Genomic DNA, 26,681 nt, shown 5'->3' with positions numbered 1-26,681 from the left:
CCATTGTAACCATTTTGAGTACAGAACTCGGAGACGTTTGTTACATATACAGCACAGTGCGACCACTACCATCCAGTTCCAGAACATTCTCATTGCCTTAAGAGGAGGCTGCATCCCCCTGAAACGGTCGCTCCCTGTTTCCCTCCCCAGCCCCCGGCAGCCACCAGCCTGCTTTGTGTCTCTAAATTGGTCTGCTCTGGATTTTTCGTGCTTGTAAAGGGAGGCCTATGCTGGGTGACTCCGTGTCTGTTCACTCTCACTTGGCGTGTGGTGCTCGAGGTTCTCCACGCTGTAGCGGGCATCAGGGCCCTCTACACACACACACCCCCGGTGGGAGGGCCGGATCGCGTGGCATTCCTTGTATGTGTGCACAGGGCCAGATTGCGTGGCGTTTCGTGCGTGTGTGCAGAGGGCCGGATCGCATGGCGTTCCGTGCGTGTGTGCAGAGGGCCGGATCGCGTGGCGTTCCGTGTGTGTGTGCACAGGGCCGGATCACGTGGCGTTCCGTGCATGTGCCGTTCCACTTCCGGCTTTCTGGGGAACCTGCACGCCGTCTTCCCGAGTGGCTGCACCGTTGTTCGTTCCCACCGTGTGAATTTTAGAACCGGCCCCTCCATTGCTACCACAGCCTGCTGGGATTGCGTCGGCATCCTGTTGACTGTAGAGTAACTTGGAAGAATCTTGACCATACTGAGGCTTCCGTCTCAGGAACGCGGTCCAGCTCTCCCTTATTTCAGGCACCTTTCACTTCTACGCCTGGTAGTTTGGTCTTGTTCACGGTTCATCACATGATACCCAAGCATTTCCTATTTCTGATGACACTGTATGTGGCATTTTTTACTTTAATATGATTGTCGATGGCGAGTGTTCAGAAGCACTATTAGTTTTTATATGCGGACTTTGCATTTTCTGACCGAGTTTAACTCAGTCATCGGCTCTAGCAGCTCAACCTTTAAGTCGGCAGAGTCTGTGACGCACGGTCAGGTCATCTTCAGGTGAGCACAGTTCAGCCTTTCTCTTCTCGTCTGCATCTGTGTCTCTTCCCTGACTTTCTGCACAGCTCGGCCCGCCAGTGAGTGCTGGAGAGCCATGGAGAGCACGCCCCTTCCCGCCTCGGGCTCAAGTCGTCCCTGACACAGCGCCCCTGGCTGGCGTCCTTCATCAGACTCAGGAGGCCCCTTCCCTTTTGGTTCCTTGTTTGCTGGGAGCTCTTGCTTTTTTTTGAGACAGGTTCTCACTCTGCCCCCGGGCTGGTGTGCAGTGGCATGATCTCAGCTCACTGCAGCCTCGACCTCCTGGGCTCCAGTGATCCACCCACCTCAGCCCTCCCAAGTAGCCGTGACTACTTGGCACCCGCCACCACACCTGGCTGATTTTTTTTTCTTTTTTTGTAGAGACAGGGTTCTGCTGTGTTGCCCAGGCTGGTCTGGAACTCCTGGGCTGGAAGGGTCCTCTTGCCTCAGCCTCAAAGTGCTGGGATGATGACAGGCATGAGCCACCACGCCTAGCCTCAGTTTTACTTTTTAAAATTATAAATGTGCCTTGAAGTTTGTCCAGTATTCTAGACGTGTATTTCTACCTGTATTGAGGGGGCAGTGAGGTTTTCCTTTGGTCCTGTAAAAGGTGAATGGACCTGACTGACGTCTGAGTGTGAAGGCAGCCCTGGTCCTTGGGTGAGCGCCCGGTCCGTGGTCCACCGCAGCATGTCACGCTTCTCCTATGCATTAGCTGTGCATTGCCCGGCCATGCAGGGGTTGCGTCTGCAGTCATGAAGGACTGGTCTTGACCTAGGTGACTGACGTCTGAGTGTGAAGGCAGCCCGGGTCCCTGGGTGAGCCCCGGTCCCTGGGTGAGCCCCCGGTCTTTGAGTGAGCCCCTGGTCCCTGGGTGAGCCCCTGGTCCCTGGGTGAGCCCCTGGTCTTTGGGTGAGCCCCTGGTCCCTGGGTGAGCGCGGTCCCTGGGTGAGCCCCTGGTCTTTGGGTGAGCCCCCAGCCCCCTGTCCCTGGTCCACCACACGGTGTCACACTTCTCCTATGTGTTGGGTCCACATGGCCAGGCCTCACAGGCGTTGGCGTCTGCGCTCATGAAGGACTGGCCTGCTGTCTCCTTTTCTTGTGATAGCTTGGTCTGGTTTAGCATCAGGGGGATGCTGGCCTTGGGGAGTTGCTTGGAAAATGTCCTTTAGAATTCACTTTTCTGGAGCCATTTGTTTAGAATGGGTGTTATTTTTATTTGAATGTTTGGTAGAACTCATCAGTGAAACCATTTGGGACAGAGTTTTCTCTGTGGGAAGGTTTTTTAAAGACAGCATGAATTGTTTCAATAGACACAGGCTGTCTATCTTCTTTTTTCTTTCTTTTTTTTTTGAGACAGAGTCTTGCTCTGTTGCCCAGGCTGGAGTGCAGTGGCACCATCTCAGCTCACTGCAACCTCCACCTCCCGGGTTCAAGCAATTCTCCTGCCTCAGCCTCCCGAGTAGCTGGGATTACAGGCATGGGCCACCACGCCCAGCTAATTTGTGTATTTTTAGGAGAGACAGGGTTTCACCATGTTGGCCATGCTGGTCTCGAACTCTTGACCTCAGGTGATCTGCCCGCCTCGGCGTCTCAAACTGCTGGGATGACAGGCGTGAGCCACTGCGCCCGGCCACTGCCATCCACTTTTAAACCATCAGATCTCACAAGAACTCAGTATTACGAGAGCAGCAAGGGGGCTGTCCACCCTCATCACCCAGTCACCCCCCAGCAGAGCCCTGCTCCAACACTCAGGATCACAGTTCCCCATGAGACTTGGGTGGGGGCTCCGAGCCAAAGCCCACCGCTGGTTCACGTGACCCTGAAGACTCCTCCGGCTCCGCGATGTCATTTGCTCACATAGCTCGGCAGCGTTTTCACATCTTTACGTTTCTGCAGATCGTCCTCTTGTTCCGTCACCCGCCAAGGAACTCATGCTGAACTTGCCAGCTGTGGTTGTGGCGTCCTCCTTTCTCCTATCACACCCGTCGGTCGGTGTCGGCGTGCCCTGTGCGAATGTAGATGCTCGGGCCTTTGTCCGCCTCGCGAGTCCCCCGGCAGCAGCACCATCACGTGGGCCTTGGGGCCGGTGGTGTTTCCTGCTTAGGGAGCTACTTTGAGGCCAGCAGAGCCATAATGGAATAGGGTTCAGCAGTACAGGGGCAGACGGTCCACACAGAGCAAGGTGTGTGAGTCCCACACGCGTGTGCTGAGCGAGGGAAGCCAGGCCTAAAAGTCCGCAGATGGCCGGGTCCCGTTGCCGTGTCCTGGAAAAGGTGAACCAGAGCTACGGGGAGGAGGCCTGGGGGCCGTCGCTGTAGCGGGGTGCGGAGAGGCGGAAGGGACTGTCAGGGCTGGCGGCCTCGTTCCCTGTCCTGGCTGTGCGGGTGGGCGTGCCGCTGCGTTGCCGGGCCCCACGAGGAGTCGGTCTTTCTGTGTGTCAATCATGAAAAGACTTTTAAAAATCAAATCAGGTTATCTGATGTTTTATTCCCTTTCCGATAAGGATTTTGTAACATTCAGGTAAAACTGCTTTCCTTTGTATCTTTTGCATTTTAGAGTTGATTATTTCCATTTACTTCAGAATTTTTTAAAATTATGAGCTAATTCATTTTGAGGTAATTTTCGGGTTTGGTGTGGTGGGGGAACTGTGTGCGCAGCACTCCCACGCTCAGTTCTCATCCCCCAGACGCCGGGGATGCAGCTGTCTCTGGTTGCGTGTCATACCGTAGTCCCAGCACTTTGAGAGGCTAAGGCAAGAGGATGGCTTGAGGGTAAGGGTTCCAGACCAGCCTGCGCAGTCACCCAGACACTAGGGATGCAGCTGTCTCTGGTTGCGTGTCATACCGTAGTCCCAGCACTTTGAGAGGCCAAGGCAGGAGGATCGCTTGAGGGTAAGGGTTCCAGACCAGCCTACGCAGTCACCCAGACACTAGGGATGCAGCTGTCTCTGGTTGCGTGTCATACCGTAGTCCCAGCACTTTGAGAGGCCAAGGCAGGAGGATCGCTTGAGGGTAAGGGTTCCAGACCAGCCTACGCAGTCACCCAGACACTAGGGATGCAGCTGTCTCTGGTTGCGTGTCATACCGTAGTCCCAGCACTTTGAGAGGCTAAGGCAAGAGGATGGCTTGAGGGTAAGGGTTCCAGACCAGCCTGCGCAATCACCCAGACACTAGGGATGCAGCTGTCTCTGGTTGCGTGTCATACCGTAGTCCCAGCACTTTGAGAGGCTAAGGCAAGAGGATGGCTTGAGGGTAAGGGTTCCAGACCAGCCTGCGCAGTCACCCAGACACTAGGGATGCAGCTGTCTCTGGTTGCGTGTCATACCGTAGTCCCAGCACTTTGAGAGGCCAAGGCGGGAGGATCGCTTGAGGGTAAGGGTTCCAGACCAGCCTGCGCAGTCACCCAGACACTAGGGATGCAGCTGTCTCTGGTTGCGTGTCATACTGTAGTCCCAGCACTTTGAGAGGCTAAGGCAGGAGGATGGCTTGAGGGTAAGGGTTCCAGACCAGCCTGCGCAATCACCCAGACACTAGGGATGCAGCTGTCTCTGGTTGCGTGTCATACCGTAGTCCCAGCACTTTGAGAGGCTAAGGCAAGAGGATGGCTTGAGGCCAAGGGTTCCAGACCAGCCTGGGGAACATAGTGAGACTTCACTGTAGAAATTTAAAAAATTACCCAGGCATCATAGCGCGCACCTGTGGTCCCAGCTACTTGGGAGGCTAAGGTGGGAGGATTGGTTGAGCCCGTGAAGTTGAGACTGCACTGAGCTATGATCACACACTGCACTCCAGCCTGGGCAACAGCAAGACCGTGACTGAAAAACAAAAAAGGGATCACCCTGTAGCTAACCTGTAGGACTGGGTAGACTTGGCGCTAGCCTGTAGGACTGGATAGATTTGACTCTAGCCTGTAGAACTGGGTAGATTTGACGCTAGCCTGTGGGACTGGATAGATTTGACTCTAGCCTGTAGGACTGGGTAGATTTGACGCTAGCCTGTAGGACTGGATAGATTTGATGCTCCATCCCTGCCACTGGGTCATTATGGTGTGTCTTGCACACAGTGAGGAGCACAGGTTGAAGGCTCACACATCCCCCCATCCCTGGGTGTTGCGTGCTTGGGGTCTGAAATCTGCATGGCCCGTGAGCCAGAACGGTCTGATGAGGTCAAAAGCGTGAGACTAGCACCAGCGCGAGGGCCCAGTGCTGCACCCAGCTCGTTCCCTCCCACCGCACCAGGACACCCTTCCAGGTGGGCAGGACTGAGCTCCGTCAGGATCCTCGTCATGGGAGCCGGCACGTGCCCGTGCGTCCTGCAGGGCCTGGTCCCTCCAGCTCCACACGGCTGCCTTCGAGTCATCCACAGGTGTACCAGCCGGAGAGCATCCTTTCCCATAGCTGCACGGCAATCCCCGCTGTGGCGCGCAGCCCCCTCCACAGTCCCCCCACGCCCCCCGTGGTCACTCCCGCCCTGCACCTGTCAGGACGACTCTGCCCCAGTTTCTTCCTCCAGTCCCTGCTCTGGCGTCCGGCTCCTCTCCCCTGGGGCGCCGTGAATCAAGCAGCCGACGTCCCCATCCATGCAGGCTCTCATGGGCAGGGGCCCTCTTCCCACTGGTGTGCTTCTGGGAGGATGGATGTCCTGGCCGGGCCATGGAGCTTTATGCTCAGCCGCCCCGTGGGCCGCTTTCCCGGCAGCTGCGCGGCGTCCCAGTTCCCCCAGCAACGCAGAGGACACCCAGCTGCCTGGCAGCCTTGTGGGACCTGGCGTCTTCAGTCCTTTTTGTCTCAGCCGCGCATGTCATGTTCTTGTTGCCACCTCTCGGTGCCCCGTGAACCCTGCCCTCGCCAGCGCCAGTGCTGGGTGCTTCCCCTTGTCTACGGCCGTCGTGCGCCCCTCTCTGGAGGGCAGTGCACGTCCAGACTGGGTTGTGTTCGGGCCTCTTTCCCACTGATGCTTAAAATTCTGCCTCTGAGTTCCTCGTCAGAATCTCGCCTTGCAGAGACATTTCTCCCTCTGTGTCTTGTCCTGTCATTGTGTTCACGGGGCCGGTAGCTGACCCTGAGTCCTGTGTTGGGGCGGTGCAGCGCGCCGCTCTCTTCCTTCAGGGAGTGCACGTGTGTCCCGTGAAAGAAACCTTGGCCTCAGCAGAGCCGTGCAGCGTCCCTCGTGTCTTTCCAGGAGGGCTGCTGTTTGGCCTTTCATGTATTCAGTTTGTGTGAAGTGGGTTTCCCTGTGGATATTCCACGGGGCTCTGTCCCAACTCACTTCCTTCCCTCGCTCTCTTAGGCCACCGGTGCCTGACGGAGACTCAGTCTTCATTACTCTGACTTTCCAGGAACGGTTGAAACCGGGCGGTGGGACTTACATCCACAACTTGGTCCCCCTGTGAGTTCTTTTGTGTTCCCTGGTAAGTTTTCACGTGAGCCTGTCCGTGCATACTACAAACCCCAAAACAACAGGCCTCGGTGCACGTGGATGGCGATTGCTGGACTCTGTGGGTGGGGATCGCGTGGACTCTGGGTCAACAGAGTCGTCTGGAGGAAACTGCAGTCTGTGAACTCAGCAGTGAGGTCCACCTCACCACGTTTAGGTCGTCTTTGATTTCACCCAGTCGTGCCCTGCAGTTTGCTTTGTAGACACTGTGTGTGATTTTTGTTCCATTTCTTCGTAGGTTGATTTTTTTTTTAATGCTCTTGATAGATGGCATTATTGAACATTTTATTTTCTAGTTGTTTGTTGCCAGTATATTGAAATAATTTATTTTTGCATATTGTCCTTGGATCCAGCAACTTTGCTGAAGATACGTATTAATTCCCATATTTGGTAAGCGTTTGGATTGTCTTACACAGTGTGTTGCTTGTGAATTATGACAGTTCTGCCTCTTCCTCCCCGTCGTGGCATCTTTCAGCCTCTCTCTTGCCTGCTGCCCTGGCTCGACTGTCCAGGCGGCCTTGGCGGTGACACTGTCCTCTTGTTCCCAGCACAGGGAGGAAGTGTTCGTGTGTCATCGCTGTCTTAGCAGCTGGGGTGTTTCGTAGAGGCCCTTTGTCTCAGAGCATTCAGGCTGCTGTCACGAAACACCATAGCCCGGGCAGCTCGTCACCAGCAAGACATTTACTGTTCACAGGTCTGCGGGCTGGAAGATGACGGTGTGGCAAAGTGGTGCCTGGTTCATCGACGGCGCCTTCCCGCTGTGTCCTCACAGGGTGGAAGGGGTGAGGGAGCTCTCTGGGGTCCCTTAGGAGGGGACTCATCGCATTCATGAGGCCTCACCTCCCAACACCATCGCCTCGGGGGAGAAGATTTCAACACGTGGATCTTGGGGACCCAGGCATTCAGGCCATAGCATCCTTTATTAGAATAAGAGTGTCCCTCCTGACTCTGGTTTCCTGGCCTATTATTATTATGATTTTTCAGTTGTTGCCGAGTTGGACTTGGTACTGTGTGTTCTGCGTGGGATTTCTGTCCCTGCTCTCCAGTGATAACTGGCCTGTGACTTCCTGTGTCCTTGACTGTCCAGGCTGTGCCAGCCTCAGAACAGGCACTGGGAAACGCCCCTTGTTTTTCTTCTCCGGGGGAACGCGTGTGTGATTTCTTCCTTAAATGTTTGGTCGACTCATGGGAGCAGCCTTTGGGGGCTGGAATTTTCTTGGTGAGATAGTTTTAAATTATGGATGCAATTTCTTGCAGAAACAGCTCTTTCAGATTTTCTATTGTAGTTTATTTTTTGACTCGTTCATCAGGGAGTCTGTGTCAACAGTCATCTGACTTATAGGCATAAAGTGATTCGTGAGCATCCACTATCTGATGTTTGCAGGATCTGTAGTTACAGCTGACATGGCTAATCTGTGTTTGCTCTTTTTTTTTTTTGAGACAGTGTCTGTCACCCAGGCTGGAGTGCAGTGGTATGATCGTGGCTCAATGCAACCTCCACCTCCCAGGATCAAGTGATTCCTCTGCCTCAGCCTCCCGAGTAGTTGGGATTACAGGCGCCCGCCACCACGCCTGGCTAATTTTTGTGTTTTTAGTAGAGACGGGGTTTCACCATATTACCAGGATAGTCTCGATCTCCTGACCTCGTGATCCACCTGCCTCGGCCTCCCAAAGTGCTGGGATGACAGGCATGAGCCAAAGAAATCTTTCAAATCATCGAGTTTTGATTTTGTTGATTTTCTGTTACTATTTATGTTCCATTTCTGCCATGTATTTGTTCCTTTGAGGTAGAAGTGTAGATGATCGATTTTAAACTTTCCTTCCTCACGCGTGTATTTAAGGCTGTGAACCTGCCATGGGTCGCTGCTGTAGGTGTTTCTGTCACTGTCCGATTCACCACATCGCCTGGCTTAAGGGGCCATTTATTCCCGTACCTACTGGTTCTTAGTATGCGCTGCTTGATTTCCAGACGTTGGGGTTGCAGCCGCCTCTGGTTGCGGTGCCCATGCGTGGTCTCTGGTCAGGGGAGGCCGCGTGCCCGGCACTCCCGCGCTCAGCTCTCATGAGTTCGAAGGCCGGAGCGAAAGCCACGTGGAGTTTGCAGACGTCCAGACGGGCTCGCTGAGCGTGCTGTGTCTTTCTGCAGCAGAGGGTCTCTGGGCAGCGTTGGTCGGTCAGGCGCGAGATGCGCAGCAGGAGCGCAGGCGTCCAGGCCCCGCTGACTGCCCACTCCTGCCCTGTCTGCCCCAGGCCTGCGGCTGCCCCTTCTACTGGAAGGGGCCGCTCTTCTATGGCGCCGGCGGGGAGCGCACGGGCTCCGTGTCCGTCCACAAGTTCGTCGCCATGTGGAGAAAGTGAGTCCTGGGCTGGGCAGGGGGCTGTGTCGGGAGGACGGAGGCGTCCCCGGGTCCCCATGGCGCCAGGACGGGTGCCCCCTGCGGCTGCCGCAGTGAGAGGAGAAACCCGCGTATGGGCACAGGCCTGGCCGTGGCCACCTGCCACGCACCACGTGGAACTCCACGCACGTGTTTCACCCTGCGTCTGCGGGGTCGAAAGCCACCCCTCTGTGAGGGTGGCGCCCAGTCATCCTGTCCTTCCAGAATCCTCCAGAACTGCCACGACGACGCGGCCAAGTTCCTCCATCTGCTCATGAGCCCCGGCTGCAACTACCTGGTGCAGGAGGACTTTGTCCCCTTCTTGCAGGTGAGAGCCTGCGTCTACACCGCACGCCTTATCCCTCACGGGAGGGCCCGCGTCTATACCACACACCTTACGAGAGGGCAAGTGTCTACACTGTATGCCTCATCCCTTACGGGAGGGCCCGCGTCTACACCGCACACCTTATCCCTCACGGGAGGGTCCACGTCTACACCGCACACCTTATCCCTCACGGGAGGGTTCACGTCTACACTGCACGCCTTATCCCTCACAGGAGGGCCCACGTCTACACCACACGCCTCATCCGTCACGGGAGGGCCCGCGTCTACACCACACACCTCATCCGTCACGGGAGGGCCAGTGTCTACACCGCACGCCTCATCTGTCACGGGAGGGCCCGCGTCCACACCGCACACCTCACGGGAGGGCCCGCGTCTACACCACACACATCCGTCACGGGAGGGCTGGCGTCTACACCACACACCTTATCCCTCACGGGAGGGCCGGCATCCACACCGCATGCCTCATCCGTCACGGGAGGGTCCGCGTCCACACCGCACACATCACGGGAGGGCCAGTGTCTACACCGCACGCCTCATCTCTCACGGGAGGGCCCGCGTCTACAGCGTCTACACCGCACACATCACGGGACAGCCGGCGTCCACACCGCACGCTTCATCCCTCACGGTGGGGGGCAGGGGGGCCGGCGTCTACACCGCACACCTCACGGGAGGGCCCGCGTCTACACGGCGCGCCTCGTGTCTTCCCACCCGCAGGACGTGGTGAACACGCACCCGGGGCTGTCGTTCCTGAAGGAGGCGTCCGAGTTCCACTCGCGCTACATCACCACGGTGGGTCCGCAGCGGAGGGGCCGTGGGTTCCAGCGCGGGGCGGGGGTGTTTCTGCAGCGGCCGCCGCGGGGGCTTCTGCGGAGCGGGGCGGGCGGGGCCCGGGGGTCCTGAGCTTCTGGAGGAGGCGGCCGCGCCGTGGGAGGGTCTCCACCCGCCCGGGAGCCCGGTGTTGGGGGGACTCTGGTTCTCCGGGGTGGCCGCGCCCCTCTCCCGGCTCCCGGGTCTCCGTGCGGCGCGAGGCTCCTGGGGGTCCGCGCACCCACCGCACTGACGGCGCCCCCGCAGGTCATCCAGCGGATCTTCTACGCCGTGAACCGGTCCTGGTCCGGCAGGATCACCTGCGCCGAGCTGCGGAGGAGCTCCTTCCTGCAGGTGCGCAGCGGCCCGGCCCCGCCCCGCCCCTCCCCGCCCCTCCCCGCCCCTCCCACCTCCACTCCCTTCCTTTCCCCTCCCTCCTCCCTCTCCTTCCCCCTCCCCCCTCCCCCCTCCTTCCCCCTCCCCCCTCCTTCCCCTTCCCCCCTCCTTCCCCCTCCCCCTCCTTCCCCCTCCCCCTCCTTCCCCCTCCCCCCTCCTTCCCCCTCCCCCCTCCTTCCCCCTCCCCCTCCTTCCCCCTCCTTCCCCCTCCCCCCTCCTTCCCCCTCCCCCTCCTTCCCCCTCCTTCCCCCTCCTTCCCTCTCCCCCTCCTTCCCCCTCCCCCTCCTTCCCCCTCCTTCCCCCTCCCCCTCCCCCTCCTTCCCCCTCCCCCTCCTTCCCCCTCCTTCCCCCTCCCCCTCCTTCCCCCTCCTTCCCCCTCCTTCCCCCTCCTTCCCCCTCCTTCCCCCTCCCCCCCTCCTTCCCCCTCCCCCCCTCCTTCCCCCTCCCCCTCCTTCCCCCTCCCCCTCCTTCCCCCTCCCCCTCCTTCCCCCTCCTTCCCCCTCCCCCTCCTTCCCCCTCCTTCCCCCTCCTTCCCCCTCCTTCCCCCTCCTTCCCCCTCCCCCTCCTTCCCCCTCCCCCTCCTTCCCCCTCCCCCCTCCCCCTCCTTCCCCCTCCCCCCTCTCTCCTTCCCCCTCCGTCGCCCTCCTCCCCCACTCCCACCCCCACCCCCACCACGCTCCCAGCCCACCCTCAGGCCTGCGAGCACTGGGACCGCGCCGCCTGCGGTTGGGGGTCCCTATGGTTGATCTAGGAGGCGGGTGGGCCGTACTGGGCACCACCCTCAGGGGGAGCCGAGCCCTGATTGCCCCAGAGCTGCCCCCCAGCCCCACGCCCGCCTAGGGAGCCGCCCCCATGCTGGGGCTCCCCCCACCGCTGAGTTGCCCCCACTCGGAGCGCCCCCGGCCCCAGCTGCCCAGTCCCCCCCACCCACGGAGCGGCCTGGCCCCGCCCCGCCTTCCCTGCCCCCGCCCGCAGCCACGCGGACTTGGGGCGTCCCCGCAGAGGCCCCGCGCTCAGGCCGCCTGGGTCCTTTGGCAGAACGTGGCGCTGCTGGAGGAGGAGGCCGACATCAACCAGCTGACCGAATTCTTCTCCTACGAGCACTTCTACGTCATCTACTGCAAGTTCTGGGAGCTGGACACGGACCACGACCTGCTCATCGACGCGGACGACCTGGCGCGGCACAATGACCACGGTGCGCAGGGCAGAGGGGCGGGCGGGGCGCGGGGACACCGAGCGCACCCTTCTCTCAGGGCCTCTCGGGTCTGCAGCTGCCTCTGCTTCCCCGGTCGCTGCCCCGTGTCTGGGTCCCCGAGTGCGCCTCTGCTGAGGCCTCTGCCTGCGGGCGTCTACAGGGTCAGTGTGGGCCGCTGGTCCTGAAGCTCCCACAGCTGCACCCGGCCCCAGGGCCAGCAGCGCTGTGGGGCTTCGCTGTTAACACCCGAGCAAGGGCGTGCAGACCAGACGCCTTCCCTCAGGGGCTCCAGGTTCCAGCCCCCAAGGCCTGGAGCAGTTTCCATCCAATCCCGGGCTAGGTGGAGCCCCAGGCTTACAGGTCGTTCAAATACCTGCCCGGGAGCTGGTGCCGCCCAGGTGTCCTCACAGCAGCCACTGCCTCCCGGCTCCTCTAAGAGTCATCGACACTTCCGGGAACTCAAACCGCCTGTGGCCTGTGGGGCTTCAGTTTTCTAAAGGATCCCTTTAAGTGTGCTTTTCCCCCCAAGAAAACCGTATGACCAAGAGGATTTCCGAATTACGGGGGCATCTGTTGCGTGTGGTCGACTTACGTGCCTGGTTGCACGCGTGGCTGCAGTAGATTCCCGTCTTGCGTGCATCGGACGCGCACCTGGGCAGAGGTGGCATTCCCTGGATTTGTCCTGCACTCAGTTCGGGGAGCCACCTACGCCCTGGGCCCCTAACTAGCCACAAGAAGAGCACAGCTCCACAGCGCCGGCCGTGTAGCCTGAGCCAGCACCTGCACAGCTGGGAATCGGCCCAGAACCAGGCTCTCGCTGTCCCTGTGAACCCCCGGCCCGGCCCCAGCTTTCCGTGTTCCCGTGGAGCCCACTCAGTCCCAGGGCAGGCTGGTGTGCGGCCGGGCTGGGCTGTTTCTCACGCACTGCGGCCTGAAGTGGGGGATACCTTGGCCCCGTGCGTCCCAGGGACACCCGTGACCGCAGGGATGGCCGCCCAGGACCTGAGCTGACGGCGACGGTGCCTTCACTCTTGCCTCTTGTTAGTGAAGTTTTGGTTGAAATGTGTTTGTTTTCGTGATCGCGCTCGAGGTCTCTCTCTCCCTCTGGAAGCTGAACCTTTGCGGCCTGAATGTTCTGCTCTTTACAAGTGGGTCTTGGAACCGCGGTCAGCTTTGCGCTCTGTGGATTTCACACTGGACTTGGCTCCGCTCGATGGGAAAGCGTGGCGGGCACCCAGGAGGGGCCTGTGCAGGGGCATCGGGGCCCCGGGGTTCTCCCAGAGCCAGGCCTCCTCTCAGCATTTCAGTCCCCGCTGCATCCAGGCTCGGCTCTAGGGAGGGGGTGGTGATGTCGGGGCCGAGGCATGGTGCGGGCTGCCCATCAACCCCTTCCTTTCCAGCCATTTCTACCAAGATGATCGACAGGATCTTCTCAGGAGCAGTCACACGGTACGTACGGCTCAGGCACCTGACGGCAGCCATTCCCCGCGAGGACCCAGCTCCATCTCCTCATCGTTGCCTGACATGAGCTTGTCGTGTCCCGACAGCGAGTGGCTGTCACCCCAGGCCCCGAGGAGGGGGGCATGTGTCTCTGTGACGTGAAACCCTATGGGGGGGGTGGTGGCACAAGACTCTGTGTCACGTGAGGTCTGAGGAAGGGGGTGACCCAGGCGCCAGGTCAGGGGTTCTTGTCGGGCGCTGGGCCTGAGTGAGCAGTAATGAAGGTGCGCTCCTGACCCCGCCTGGATCTGGGGGAAGCCCTCTGGCCACGTGGCCTCCACCTCCTCCCTGGAGGGGCAGGAGGAGGGCCGGGCCCCGGGGGGCTCCTCTCACCGAGGCACGTGGGCAGGGGCTCCATTCCTGTGAAGTTCTCCCTGATGTGCATCTTCGCCTCTCCATCCTGGCCTTGGATCTAGAGGCAGAAAAGTGCAGAAGGAAGGGAGGATCAGCTACGCCGACTTTGTCTGGTTTTTGATCTCTGAGGAAGACAAAAAAACACCAACCAGGTGGGTTCCTGCTGCGGCGTGCGTTTGTTCCGGTGGAGGAGCCGGGAGCCACCCATGTGACGTGTGTCCCCAGGCAGATGTGTGCACGCCTGGTGGGGGCTGTTTGGGATAGGGGGACGCGTGCACGCCTGGTGGGGGGCTGCAGGGCACAGGGGGACGCGTGCACACGCCTGGGGGGGGGCTGCCCCAGGAGCTGCAGGTCACGGGCTGGGAGGACCCAGGGCAGGGGCTGACAGAGCTTGCCGTGCCACAGCATCGAGTACTGGTTCCGCTGCATGGACCTAGATGGGGACGGCGCCCTGTCCATGTTCGAGCTCGAGTACTTCTATGAGGAGCAGTGCCGAAGGCTGGACAGCATGGCCATCGAGGCCCTGCCCTTCCAGGACTGCCTCTGCCAGATGCTGGACCTGGTCAAGCCGAGGACCGAAGGTGATGCCCCGTGAGGGCACGGCCCGGGGTGAGGGGATGGATGGGCGAGAGGCCGGCCCAACGTGAGGGAACAGACAGGAGAAAAAATGGCCCAGGGTGAGGGGACGGACGGGAGAGAGGACGGCCCAGGGTGAGGGGACATCCCCCTGTGAGGTGACATCCCCCTGTGAGGTGACGTCCCCTTGTGAGGCGCTGTCCTGCTGCGAGGGGACACTGGGAAAGGGCCACTCCTACTCTGAGTTTGTGACGAGGGCCAGCAGCACAGGTGCCCAGTCTCACGGTGCAAGAACCTCCTATTCGGGGCGTCGACACTCCCCGAGGGTGACCTGGGGAACCCAGGGCCGGGGCTCACTGGGGATGTCGGCACCGGGCTGAGGGACCAGTTGCCACGTTCGTGCTGATGCTGCACAGGGCGGTCCTCCCCTCTCACCACCCGTCTCCTCCCCTCTCACCCCCGTCTCTTCCCCTCTCACCCCCGTCTCCTCCCCTCACCCCTGTTCCCCCCGCACCATTGCCCCAGCTCCTCCCACCCACCCCTGGTGCCCTCTAAGGCAAAGGGGAGCCTCAGCGTCCACGCTGCCTAGTTTCCTTCTGCATCTCAGAATCCAGCTCTGGGGCTTTCACTTTGGAAATGGCTCTGGAGCCCGGGCAGCACCCTGCAGTCCTGCCCCTCCCTGGCCGTGGGGCTCCTCCTGCTGCTCAGTGTCCCCAGGACACTCTCTGGTCTCTGTCTGCACGGGGAGCTCTGGTCTCTGTAATTTCAGATCCAGGGGTGCCCCTGCTGGCCGCGCCTCCCTGCGCCACGTCCCAGTCCACGCGTCCTTGGGGCACAGGTGGCCCCTAACTGCCTCCGCGACACGGCCTCCCATGCCTCAGTCCCCACGCAGAACCAGGATGCTCGTGTGTCCACTTTTCACGTCAGACACGTGGCGTGAGAGCCCGGAGCTTCGTGCCACGTCCTTAAGCACGTGTGACCGGACGCACGCACCCCCCACCCCACACCTCACACCCAGGCCCCGAAGGTGAGGCCGGGCTCACACGCCTTGGACGCGCTCCCCTCCCCGCAGGGAAGATCACGCTGCGGGACCTGAAGCGCTGCAAGCTGGCCAACGTCTTCTTCGACACCTTCTTCAACATCGAGAAGTACCTCGACCACGAGCAGAAAGAGCAGATCTCCCCGCTCAGGGTGAGTGCGGTGGGCACGCGGGCGGGGCCGCACCACGCTGCGTACGTAACCTGTGTGCTTCCTCCAGGACGGTGACAGCAGCGGCCCCGAGCTCTCGGACTGGGAGAAGTACGCGGCCGAGGAGTACGACATCCTGGTGGCTGAGGAGACTGCGGGAGAGCCCTGGGAGGACGGGTGAGTGCGGGGACGGGTGAGTGCGGGGACGGGTGAGTGCGGGGACGGGTGAGTGCGGGGACGGGTGAGTGCGGGGACGGGTGAGTGGGGGGACGGGTGAGTGGGGGGACGGGTGAGTGCGGGGACGGGTGAGTGCGGGGACGGGTGAGTGCGGGGACGGGTGAGTGGGGGGACGGGTGAGTGGGGGGACGGGTGAGTGCGGGGACGGGTGAGTGCGGGGACGGGTGAGTGCGGGGACGGGTGAGTGTGCAGCTGGGGGGCTGCGGGGCCAGTCAGGTGGGGCGCGTGGACACGGCAGGGTGGGGTGAGACCTGACACGGGGCCGGTGAGTAAGGACAGCCGATGACGGGGCGGGCCTCGGTGCAGCCTCCCTGCGGCACCACCTGTTTACCGCAGCTCGGTGGCGGGACCCGGGAGCCCCCCGCCCATCGCCCCCTGTGTGGGGTTTTGTGATCCTGGGCCCGAGGCTTCGCACATCAGGCCAAGCATGGGGAGGCCGAGTCAAGACGCATTTCGCCAGCAACGTCTGTCCTTAGCCCACGGCTGCCACCTGCTGGGGAGGCTGCAGGGCCCGTGGCCATTCCGGGGCCCACTTCGGCCTTCCAGCCTCGGAGGCCCCAAGAGGCAATGGGCTGGTTGCTTTCTCACGGAGTGTGAGGGTTCTTCGGGTCTTCAGGATACAGGCCCTTTATTTGCGACGTGTTCGCCTTTTCCCAGTTTGTGACGTATGTTTTCACCCTCTTCACGTCGTGTCTCAGAGATGTTCTGAATTTAGAGGAAGACACGCTGACTGGTTATTTTTACAGCTGTGTTTTTGGTGTCGTGTCTAAGAATTCATTCCTGAATCCAAAGCCACAAAGATTTTCCTCCGCGATGTTTTGCATTTTGGTCTGGGGTGTGCTTGAGTAACCTTCCTGTGAGGTGTGAAGCTCGGATTCAGGTTCCCCTTGTAGGTGGGTGTGTCCGACTGTCCCAGCACCAGCTTTGCAAGGCTGCAGCGTCGCCTCGGCACCGTGATTGTGCCGTGTGTGGGCTCCGTTCCTGAACCTTCCTCCGTTCCACGGCCGCACGCGTCCGTCCGTTCCCGCTGCAGAGCTGACTGCAGTGAGAAGCCTCCGACTTGGGTGCCGTGTGGAACTGTCGGGGCCATTCTGGTGTTTGGCTGCCTGTGTGAATCTTAGACTGAGCCCGTCCGTGCTCTGCCGTCCTGTGGGAACGTGTGTTGGACTGTGACGTCGTGGTGAGCGCTGGTCCTGTGACCACGTAGACTCCGGCCCTCACCAGCCTCCCGTGGTGCACGCTGGAGCGATGTGGTCACTTTTGCCATCCTGTGCTGGGCTTCTCGATGCTCTTCTGTCCCGCGCTACGGCGGCTATTCTGGTTTCTTTGCCTTTGTATGAAAACACATAAGAATAAGCTCCTTCTGGCCGGATGCGGTGGCTCACGCCTGTCATCCCAGCACTTTGGGAGGCCGAGGCGGGTGGATCACAAGGTCAGGAGATCGAGACCTTCCTGGCTAACACGGTGAAACCCCGTCTCTACTAAAATACAAAAAAAAAAAAAAAGAAAGAAAGAAAAATTAGCCGGGCGTGGTGGCGGGCGCCTGTAGTCCCAGCTACTCGGGAGGCTGAGGCAGGAGAATGGTGTGAACCCGGGAGGCGGAGGTTGCAGTGAGCCGAGATGGCGCCACTGCCCTCCAGCCTGGGCGACAGAGCGAGACTCCGTCTCAAAAAAAAAAAAAAAGGCCCGGGATGGTGGCTCATGCCTGTGATCCCAGCTACTCGGGAGGTGGAGGTTGCAGTGAGCCAAGATGGTGCCACCGCACTCCAGCCTGGGCAACAAGAGGGAAACTCCATCTCAAAAAAAAAAACACAGAATCTGAACTTGTGACGACATCTCGCTGAGCGAATGGATCCCTGTGGGCCCGGCTGCCGTCTTCATAGCCGCGGGAGGCCCAGTCCACAGGCGCCGTCCGTGTCTCTCGGCAGGATTTTTGTAGCTTTCTGTGTAGACTTGATGTGAATGTTGTGAGACTTGTATTCGAGTGTTTCTGAGGTTTTGCTGTGGTCAACGCTACTTTTAAGGTGCCCGTTTCCAGTTGTTCGTTGGTAGCATATAGAATTTATTGACCTTGTGTTTTGCAACTTTATGAAACACACTTACTAGATCTCAAAGCTCTCTGTCGGTTCTTTGGGGTTTTTTGCGTGGACAGCCCATGCCTGTCAGTGGGTTTGTTTCTCGTCTTCCTTTTCACCCCTGTGTACGTCACTTTCTCTTGCCCGATGCACGGCCTGGAACCCGCAGGGTGATGTGGACGTCAGGGCAGACCACGCCCAGCCTTGAGTGAGCCTTGAGTGAGGTTTGTGTGGCGCCCTCGTTCCCAGTCCTGGGGGACGTCTCCCCTCACGCAGCGGTAAACACGCTCATTGGCGAGGATGTTCCGGCCTGTGCCTGGTCTGCGGAGGGTTTTCCACAGTGGGGGCCGCATTTTCTCAGATGCTGTTGCTCCGTGGTTCCTGTGTCTGCCCATACAGCGAGTTACAGCGAGTCATTTTCAGCCAGCCTTGTGTTCCCAGGATAGATCTGAGTCGTATGTTATCCTTACATATTATTGGATTGTCTTTGCAGAGATCATCTGTAGTATTTTATTATTTTTTTTGAGACAGGGTCTTGCTCTGTCACCCAGGCTGGAGTGCCATGGTGTGATCTCGGCTCACTGCAACCTCCGCCTCCCGGGTTCAAGCGATGCTCCTGCGTCAGCCTCCGTAGTAGCTGGGATGACAGGCACCCGCCACCATGCCCGGCTAATTTTTGTGTTTTTAGTAGAGATGGGGTTTCTCCATGTTGGCCAGGCTGGTCTCGAACTCCTGACCTCAGGTGATCCGCCCGCCTCGGCGTCTCACAGTGCTGGGGCCTGGGTGGTTATTGTTTGCCTTTATCGTGCTACGACCGATGTACAGGAACCCACGTTTGGCGCGTGCTGCTTGGTGAGCTTTGACGTCCATCCGTATCCACAGAGCCGTTACCACCATCACCCTAACACGTGTCTGTCTCCCCCTGCGTCCCCCCCAGAACTGCAGGTACGCGGCATTTTCTTGAATTTCGTGGACCTACTTGCAATTGGCCAGGGAAGCCATTTGTGACAGGTTTTTCACTAAAATCCCGTGACCTTATCAGAAACTGGCTGAAGTCATCTCTCTTCGTTCTTGAGTTTTGGAGACAGGGTCTGGCTCTGTCACGCAGGCTGGAGTGCAGTGGCGCGATCTGAGCTCGCTGCAGCCTCCACCTGCTGGGCCTAAGGAATCCTCGCACCTCAGCCCCCCGAGTAGCCGGGATTACAGGCACCCGCCACCACACCCAGCTAATTTTTTGTGGAGACGGGGTTTTGCCACGTTGCCCAGGTTGGTCTTGGATGCCTGAGCTCAGGGGTTCTCCCCACCTCGGTCCCCCAATGTGCTGGAATTACAGGCCTGAGCCCCGCCTAGCCTTGAGTGAGCTTTGCTGGTTTGTGTGTTGCAGAAACTTGCCCATTCACATCAGTGAGTTATTGCTGGTATTTCCTGCTTGTGACATTAACGTCTGCAGAGTCCGCAGTGATGGCGTCTCTCACGCTCCTGATACCGACGTGTCTGTGTGTGGTCAGTGAGGCGAGGGGACGGTGAGGTTCCCTCACCTTCTCAAGGAACCACAACCACCACTGGTTTTTCTCCCCTTTGTTCTGCTGTTTCCCTTCTCTTGAGTATCTTCAGGCAGCAACTTGGGCCACTGACACTGCAGCCCGGCCTTCTCGTTTTGCTGCAGCTCAAAATACTTTCTGGTTACCATTGGTTCCCAACCCACAGGTTCCACGGACGTGCATTTTAACCCCTGCTCCCCCCTCAGCCGCCCCGTCCGATTCCTGCCAAGCAGCACGGGGCCCCCGCGGCCCACCCTGGGCCGTCTGTCCTGTGTGTCCGTCCTCCTCGTGGTCATCGTTTGCACAGTGGCTGTGACCTGGCAGCCAACCTCTGGGTCCCCACTCCCCACAGCTTCCCAGACGCTGCTGGCCACGTCTTCACTGTCCTCTTGTTGCAGGTTCGAGGCCGAGCTCAGCCCTGTGGAGCAGAAGCTGAGTGCGCTGCGGTCCCCACTGGCCCAGAGGACCTTCTTCGAGGCGCCCTCGCCCCTGGGCGCCATGGACCTGTACGGGTATGCGTGCGGGGACGAGGACCTGGAGCCACTGTGACACCACCTGTGAGAACGCTGCCACGGGGCCACGCCACACATGCCACGGCCACCACCAGGACTCCTGTAAAAACTGTTGTCTTTTGTGGAAAATGAGTGCGTTTGTATGGAATGATAAATTTTTATTTATTCACAGAAGCGTCTTGATTACTGCTGTGGGTTGGCAGCTGGACCTGCCTACAGCTCCGTGCCCGGGGGACACGTAGGGCCGCTCGTGAGCGGGACGGGTTCCCACACGGACACCCTCCGGCACTTGCCGTTGCCGAGTTGACTTGGCCTCAGTTCCGGGGCCAGCGTCTCTCAGGAAAGGGTCCGTGTGGGCGCAACGGTGACCGGCGCCTCCCGGGCGCCTCGTCCGTCCTGGACCCTCTGCCACAGCCTGTGTGAATGTTGTGTATAAATGTACAAAAGCGCTTCTGGCGATCACGCTTGTATTTCTGAATGTTTGGCGGATGTTCAGTCACGGGCTCAGCTCCCTCAGCCTCAGCATGGGCTCCGTTCGGGATTTACAAACGTCGGCACTGGATGGGGACCGCGGCCACGCCAGACGCATCGGGGTGCAGCCGGGGGCCTCTCCGCAGGGTCTCCTCCCCAGCCGGGGGGCCCCCCACCTCGGGCCGTTCCCTCCCAGAGCCCCAGACCCAGGCCGCATTCCACAAACGAGCCCAGAAGGAAGGAGCCCGCGCCGGAGTTGGACGTCCACCCCTGGGAGCCACGTGCAGCGACACCTAAATGAGGGGGTTCAGAGGCCCCCCCAGGAGGAGCCCCGAGCCCCCCAGGGGCTCCCAACGCGGATGAGCCCAGGCCCAGCTCTGCTCCCTCTGCAGGCAGGAGAGGGTCACAGGTGGTGACTATGGGAACGACTCCATCCTCACACAAGACAAAATGCTCCCCCAGGAAAGGTGGCAGGGCCGGGACCACCCCGAGAGCAGCACACACACCCCGTTCATCCACCGGTAGCCGTGGCTGTAAAGGAGGTGGACTCACGGGGTGGTCCTGGGATCCCTGAGGAGAGACTGGCGGGGCTCCAGGTGGTGGGTAGACGGGGCAGCACCTCCCAGGGGAATGGCCACTGCCCCCAAGGTGTCCTCAGTGTCACCAGGTGCTCCCCTGCATTCCCGGATGCCCCCACCTCGGTCTGTGAAGGGTCAGGACCCCCAACCACAGGACAGGTGCAGGGCAGGAGGGTCTGTGACTGCTGCAGGGAAATGACACCGGGAGCCACAGCCTGCCCCGAGCTCCGGGGAGCCCGTCTGAGAGAACACGTCTGCCCCACCCACCTCGACACCCTCCCCCCATCACACACACCTATGAGCGGGAGCCCATGGGCATAGGAGTGAGGGGCCAGAAGTGGGGGGGTTCACCTTTGACCGGTGCCCTCAGCCTCCCACACTAACACTAGGAGCCCCCCAGTTAGGGTTCAAGGCTGAGACGTCAGAGGCCTCCCTGGGGCCATGAAAGACAGCGTCCCCCACCCACGTCCCTGGTGAGGCCCCTGCACAGCCCGAGCATCCTCCGACATCCCCGTATCCACCGCATTCCCCAAGCGCCCCGTCCTTCCCCAGCCACGGCCCCAGATGCCCTGAGCTGTGCCGGGGCCGGGCGTGCACACCCACGCCTTTGCTGGAGAAGGTGGGGGGGGGGGTCCTCGTGGACGGCGGCGCTGCAGGGAGACCCAGAGCCCAGCAGTCGTGCCCTCTACTTGGTCTGGGGGCCCATTCCCCCGAGAGCCCACATGTGAGGGGGTCCAGGGACCCCACAAAACAAGCACCCGGGTCACCCTGACCGGGGCCAGCGTCCTGCCGGAAGCCAGGATGTTCCAGGGCTCGGCCCCTCACCCTCTGAATGACAGTCCAGGGTCGCCTGCATTTCGTGGCCGTCACCCCTTGGTGATCCCCGAGCAGGGACCCAGCCCACCCCACCCCACCCCACCCCTCCCTCACAGGGTCCCTTGCTGTCACACCCGAGTGTTCACGGGGGCAGCCCCGGGTTCACCCAGAAGCAACAGCACGAGCTCTGTTCCGGGAGGACCATGAAAGGCGCCAGCCATGGCCCTGAGGTCCCCGGGCGCCGCCTCGTGGGACAGGACACAGCTCCTCAAGGTGCAGCAGGGACGACGGGCACCACAGGCTCCCAGCCCTGGCACCAGACCGGCATCCAGAGCGCTGTCCTGAGGGGCGGCAGAGACGGGCTCCCCAGAATAAGGGGACCCAGTCTGCTAGGGGGACGGGGCCTGGACCGCCATGAGACATGGGACAGAGGAGATGGAGACGGGGAGATGGGAGAGAACTGGGGGGCAACAGATACAGGAATGAGGCAGAGCCAGACCCAGCCATGGCCTGAAGCCCTGAGGTCCCACGGCACCTCCTCGTGGGATAGGACACAGCTGCTCGAGGTGCAGCAGGGGTGACGGGCACCACAGGCTCCCAGCACTGGCACCACACCGGCACCCAGAGCCCTGCCCAGAACAAGGGGGGACCCAGCCTGCAGAGGGACGGGGCCTGGACAGCCACGAGACAGGAGACGGAGAAAGGGGAGATGGAGGACATGGAGATGGACAAGACGGAGGGGTCGGGGGAGACGGAGGAGAAGGGGGAGTTGGGGGGGAGAACTGACGGGCATCAGATGCAGGAATGAGGCAGAGCCAGACCCAGCCGCGCCCAGCAGTTCTAGAGGAGACGTGGCTCCCGGGGGAGGGGGAGGCCTTCATGACTCATACAGCTGAGGAAGGAGCAGAGGCCGGAGGTCTTCCTCCGCACAGTGCCCACGGGCCGCCTTGCCCAGGCCGAGGGGTCAGACCCCACATGGCACAGAAGCCCCGTCTGCTGCAGCCCTGAGACACACATCTTGCGGCTGACAGAGATGCGGCCCCTGGGCCGGGGCAGACCCCACATGGCACAAATGACCCTGCTGGGTCTGAAGCCTGCAGACAAGGCCACTCACTTGGCAAGACGCTGCCGCGAGGCTACAACGGGCCTCGAACCACGTTCCCCATGACCCACGGACAGACCCTGGGAAGGCAGGGATGCCCCCCACCCTGGCACTGTGTGTAGAAGTCACAGCTCCCTCAGCCTTGGCTGCCACACACGCCACTCAGAGCCTGGGGAGCAGCTGTTCGGGTCTCAGTGGCACAGCACCCTGCCACACCCCCCAGCCCCAGGATGTGTCTGCGCAGCTCCTGGGCGGGGGCTGCCCCAGGTCTTCCGCACGGGGGCCTGGCCGTCGGCTGCAGCCTCCCCCGGACCGTGTCCTCACCGTGGCGTAGCTGTGTCCACCCCGGTATCAGCTCCCACAGCAGCCCTGGCCGCCACGAGTGGGTCTGACCACAAGGGGGGCGTCCTGCGCACCTGTGCCCCAGAGAACAGCCCCTCTGCAGGGACAGAGCCACCCCATCTACCCTAGCGTGGCGCTGCCTGACCTCACGGAGCAGCCAGAGGAGGGGGTGAGGCCCTGTCGGGAAGGAAGACCCCAGCGGTGCAGGCACAGCAGGTCCCACTTGGACAAGCCCCCCACAGGCCTCCCCACAACAGGGCTTCCACACCCGGTCCCTCAGCCCCCAGCACACAGGCCCTTGCCCTGCAACCAAGACGGGCCTGAGCGGTACCTACGGCCGACAGCCCACAGGTGCGGCCACAGGGGGACACAGCAGCCCCTCCCCCGGGTCACAGAGGCCCCTGAGCCCCCGTCCTCCTCGCCAGGGCCTCGGCCCCCAAGAACTCACACAAACCTCACAGGAGACTCAGAGGCCAAGGGCAGGAAGCGGGGCTTAGGGAGGTGGCCGCCTGGCTACAGCGATTCCAGAAAGGCAGACTCCATGCTGCGCCTCTTCTTTTTTTGAGAGTCTCACTCTTGTCATCCAGGCTGGTGTGCAGTGGCGCAATCTCGGCTCACTGCAGCCTCTGCCACCCGGGTTCAGGCAATCCTCCTGCCTCAGCCTCCCGAGTAGCTGGGACTACAGGCGCCCGCCACCACACCCAGCTAATTTTTGTATTTTTAGTAGAGACGGGGTTTCACCATGTTGGCCAGGCTGGTGTTGAACAACTGACGTCAAGTGATCCACCCGCGTCAGCCCCCCAAACTGCTGGGATTACAAATGTGAGCTACTGCGCCTGGCCTTTTTTTTTTAATAGAAAACTGGGGTCCCACCAGGCATGGTGGCTCAATGCTTGTAATCCCAGCACTTTGGGAGGCTGAGGCAGGAGAATCCCTTGAGCCCGGGAGGCGGAGGTTGCAGTGAGCCAAGATCGCACCACTGGACTCCAGCCTGGGCAACAGAGCGAGACACTGTCTCAAATAAATGTGCCACGGAAACCTGCTCCGTACTCACCTCACCCAATGTCAGAGTCAGGGACACAGGGCACGGCCCACAGGGTGGGATGACAGGACGTCCACCCGGGCCCTGACCCACCTGACCACCCGTCATCCAGGGTACCCAGACCCTTTAGGACTATGGGGTGCCCTGAACATCAGGGATGTGGAGTACCCCGACCCTTTAGGACTATAGGGTGCCCTGAACATGACAGCCGGGGGGTACCCCGACCTTTTAGGGCTGTGGGACACACTGACTTCTTAAGACTATGGCTGGGCCTACAGGAGTCCAAGGGACGCCAGGACTATGTGCGGAGGGGCAGAGGCAGAAAAGCGATGGGGACGGTGTGGGGCATCGGCTGTCCCTGCCCTGAAGGAGAGGATGGGGCCAGCCAGGTAGGCATGTGGCCAGGATCACCCAAGGACTCAAGGGAAAAATGGGACGGGGAGAGGGGGAGGAGGGACGGGGAGAGGGGGAGGAGGGACGGGGAGGGAGGGAGGAGGGACGGGGAGGGAGGGAGGAGGGACGGGGAGAGGGGGAGGAGGGACGGGGAGAGGGGGAGGAGGGACGGGGAGGGGGGGAGGAGGGACGGGGAGGGGGGGAGGAGGGACGGGGAGGGGGGGAGGAGGGACGGGGAGGGGGGGAGGAGGGACGGGGAGGGGGGGAGGAGGGACGGGGAGGGGGGGAGGAGGGACGGGGAGGGGGGGAGGAGGGACGGGGAGGGGGGGAGGAGGGACGGGGAGGGGGGGAGGAGGGACGGGGAGGGGGGGAGGAGGGACGGGGAGGGGGGGAGGAGGGACGGGGAGGGGGGGAGGAGGGACGGGGAGGGGGGGAGGAGGGACGGGGAGGGGGGGAGGAGGGACGGGGAGGGGGGAGGAGGGACGGGGAGTGAGGGAGGAGGGACGGGGAGTGAGGGAGGAGGGACGGGGAGGGAGGGAGGAGGCGTCAGGGAGACGGGGAAGGGGACAGAGGGGACGAAGACAGGAGCCGGAACCGGGGTCACACGTGGAAGGCCAGGACCCTGGGTCAGGAGTGGGAGCCAAGACCCGGGGTCACACGTGGGACTGGCCTGACTGGAGCGTGGTCTTCGGTCACACTGTCACCAGCCTGTGGGACCTCTGGGGTGCAGTGAGGGAGCCAGGCCTCGGGGGCCCAGCCTGGATGCTGCTGGCTCCCATCCCCCAGCCTCACCGAGAGCCCACTGACTTCGTCACTCCACAGGGATCCCATCCCAGGGCTCTGCGGCCTGTGCAGGAGAAACGCAGGTGCAGGGCCACGTGCCCACACCGCCGGCATCTGTGCTCCACAACCAAACTCCTAGAGCCTTCACCATCCCTGGGCTGCAGCGCCGGCCGGTGATGCCTCCCCGAGCACCTCGCTGTGGGCACACCTGTCCCCGTGGGTAGAAAATCCAGTGTCGCGTGTAGACAGAGCCTTCTGCACGCCTGAAACCCCAGCGCCTTCGGAGGCCGAGGTAGGGGGATCACCTGAGCTCAGGAGTTTGAGACCAGCCTGGGCAACATGGCGAAACCTCGTCTCTAGGAAAAATCTAACAGTCAGAGGGACACAGCGGTGCACACCTGTAATCCCAGCTACTCGGGAGGCTGAGGCAGGAGAATCGGTTGAACCCGGGAGGCAGAGGTTGCAGTGAGCCGAGATCACACCACTGCACTCCCGCCTGGGAAACACAGCAGAAACCTGCCTCAGAAAATTAAACATTTACAGGCGGGCACGGTGGCTCACGCCTGTCATCCCAGCACTTTGGGAGGCCAAGGCGGGCGGATCACCTGCGGTCAGAAGTTTGACACCGGCTTAATCAACATGGAGAAACCCCGTCTCTACTAAAGATACAAAAAAATTAGCCAGGCGTGGTGGCGGGTGCCTGTAATCACAGCTTCTCGGGAGGCTGAGGCAGGAGAATTGCTCAAACTCGGGAGGCGGAGGTTGCAGTGAGTGGAGATTGCACCACTGCACTCCAGCCTGAGCGACAAGAGAGAAACTCCATCTAAAAAACAAAAAAAAGTTTAGAAAACTATATACACGATATGAATTTATTTTTTTCTGAGACAGAATTTCACTTTGTTGCCCAGGCTGGAGTGCAGTGGTGTGATCTTGGCTCACCGCAATCTCCGCCGCCCGGGATCAAGCGATTCTCCTGCCTCAGCCTCTCGAGGAACTGGGATTACAGGCACCTGCCACCACGCCCGGCTAATTTTTGTATTTTTAGTAGTGACGGGGTTTCACCATGTTGGCCAGGCTGGTCTCGAACTCCCAACCTCAGGTGATCCACCCGCCTGGGCCTCCCAAAGTGCTGGGATGACAGGCGTGAGCCATTGCGCCCGGCCATGAATCCATTTTTGATACAATTTTGAGAAACACAAATGTCTATATACAGACATACACAGGTATATTATCCACGCATGCGTGCCTGCACACACACAAATGTGTGTGTGCATGTGTGTATACTTATACATTTTGGTGATATTCTTCTAGCCCTATATAGGACTGCAGGAACATAACCAAATCTTTTTTTTTTTTTGAGATAGAGTCTCGCTCTGTCACCCGGGCTGGAGTGCAGTGGTGCAATCTCGGCTCACCACAACCTCCGCCTCCCGGGTTCACGCCATTCTCCTGCCTCAGCCTCCGGAGTAGCTGGGACTACGGGCACTGGCCACCACACCCGGCTAATTTTTTGTATTTTTAGTAGAGACGGGGTTTCACTGCGTTAGCCAGGATGGTCTCGATCTCCTGACCTTGTGATCCGCCCGCCTCGGCCTCCCAAAG

The 26,681-nt window shown here is 60.7% G+C and overlaps 1 protein-coding gene across 3 annotated transcripts in view; it reads left to right on the top strand.

Moving 5' to 3' along the window:
* The window catches only part of LOC129053148 (serine/threonine-protein phosphatase 2A regulatory subunit B'' subunit beta), a 51,982-nt gene extending 32,256 nt beyond the window's left edge, over window positions 1–19,726 (top strand). For all 3 annotated transcript variants that reach the window (XM_054545311.2, XM_054545313.2, XM_054545314.2), the window contains exons 3-13: window positions 8,702–8,805; window positions 9,052–9,154; window positions 9,886–9,960; window positions 10,246–10,332; window positions 11,413–11,569; window positions 12,970–13,018; window positions 13,486–13,575; window positions 13,829–14,004; window positions 15,072–15,190; window positions 15,258–15,364; window positions 19,439–19,726. In XM_054545311.2, the coding sequence (XP_054401286.1) occupies window positions 8,702–8,805; window positions 9,052–9,154; window positions 9,886–9,960; window positions 10,246–10,332; window positions 11,413–11,569; window positions 12,970–13,018; window positions 13,486–13,575; window positions 13,829–14,004; window positions 15,072–15,190; window positions 15,258–15,364; window positions 19,439–19,589 (1,218 nt within the window). In that variant the 3' untranslated portion in view covers window positions 19,590–19,726. The remainder of the gene's footprint in view (window positions 1–8,701; window positions 8,806–9,051; window positions 9,155–9,885; window positions 9,961–10,245; window positions 10,333–11,412; window positions 11,570–12,969; window positions 13,019–13,485; window positions 13,576–13,828; window positions 14,005–15,071; window positions 15,191–15,257; window positions 15,365–19,438) is intronic.
* The last annotated feature ends 6,955 nt before the right edge of the window (window positions 19,727–26,681 follow it).

Source organism: Pongo abelii, chromosome Y (assembly GCF_028885655.2).
Source record: "Pongo abelii isolate AG06213 chromosome Y, NHGRI_mPonAbe1-v2.0_pri, whole genome shotgun sequence".
Lineage (NCBI taxonomy): Eukaryota > Metazoa > Chordata > Mammalia > Primates > Hominidae > Pongo > Pongo abelii.
This window is presented reverse-complemented; position numbering and strand designations above follow the sequence as displayed.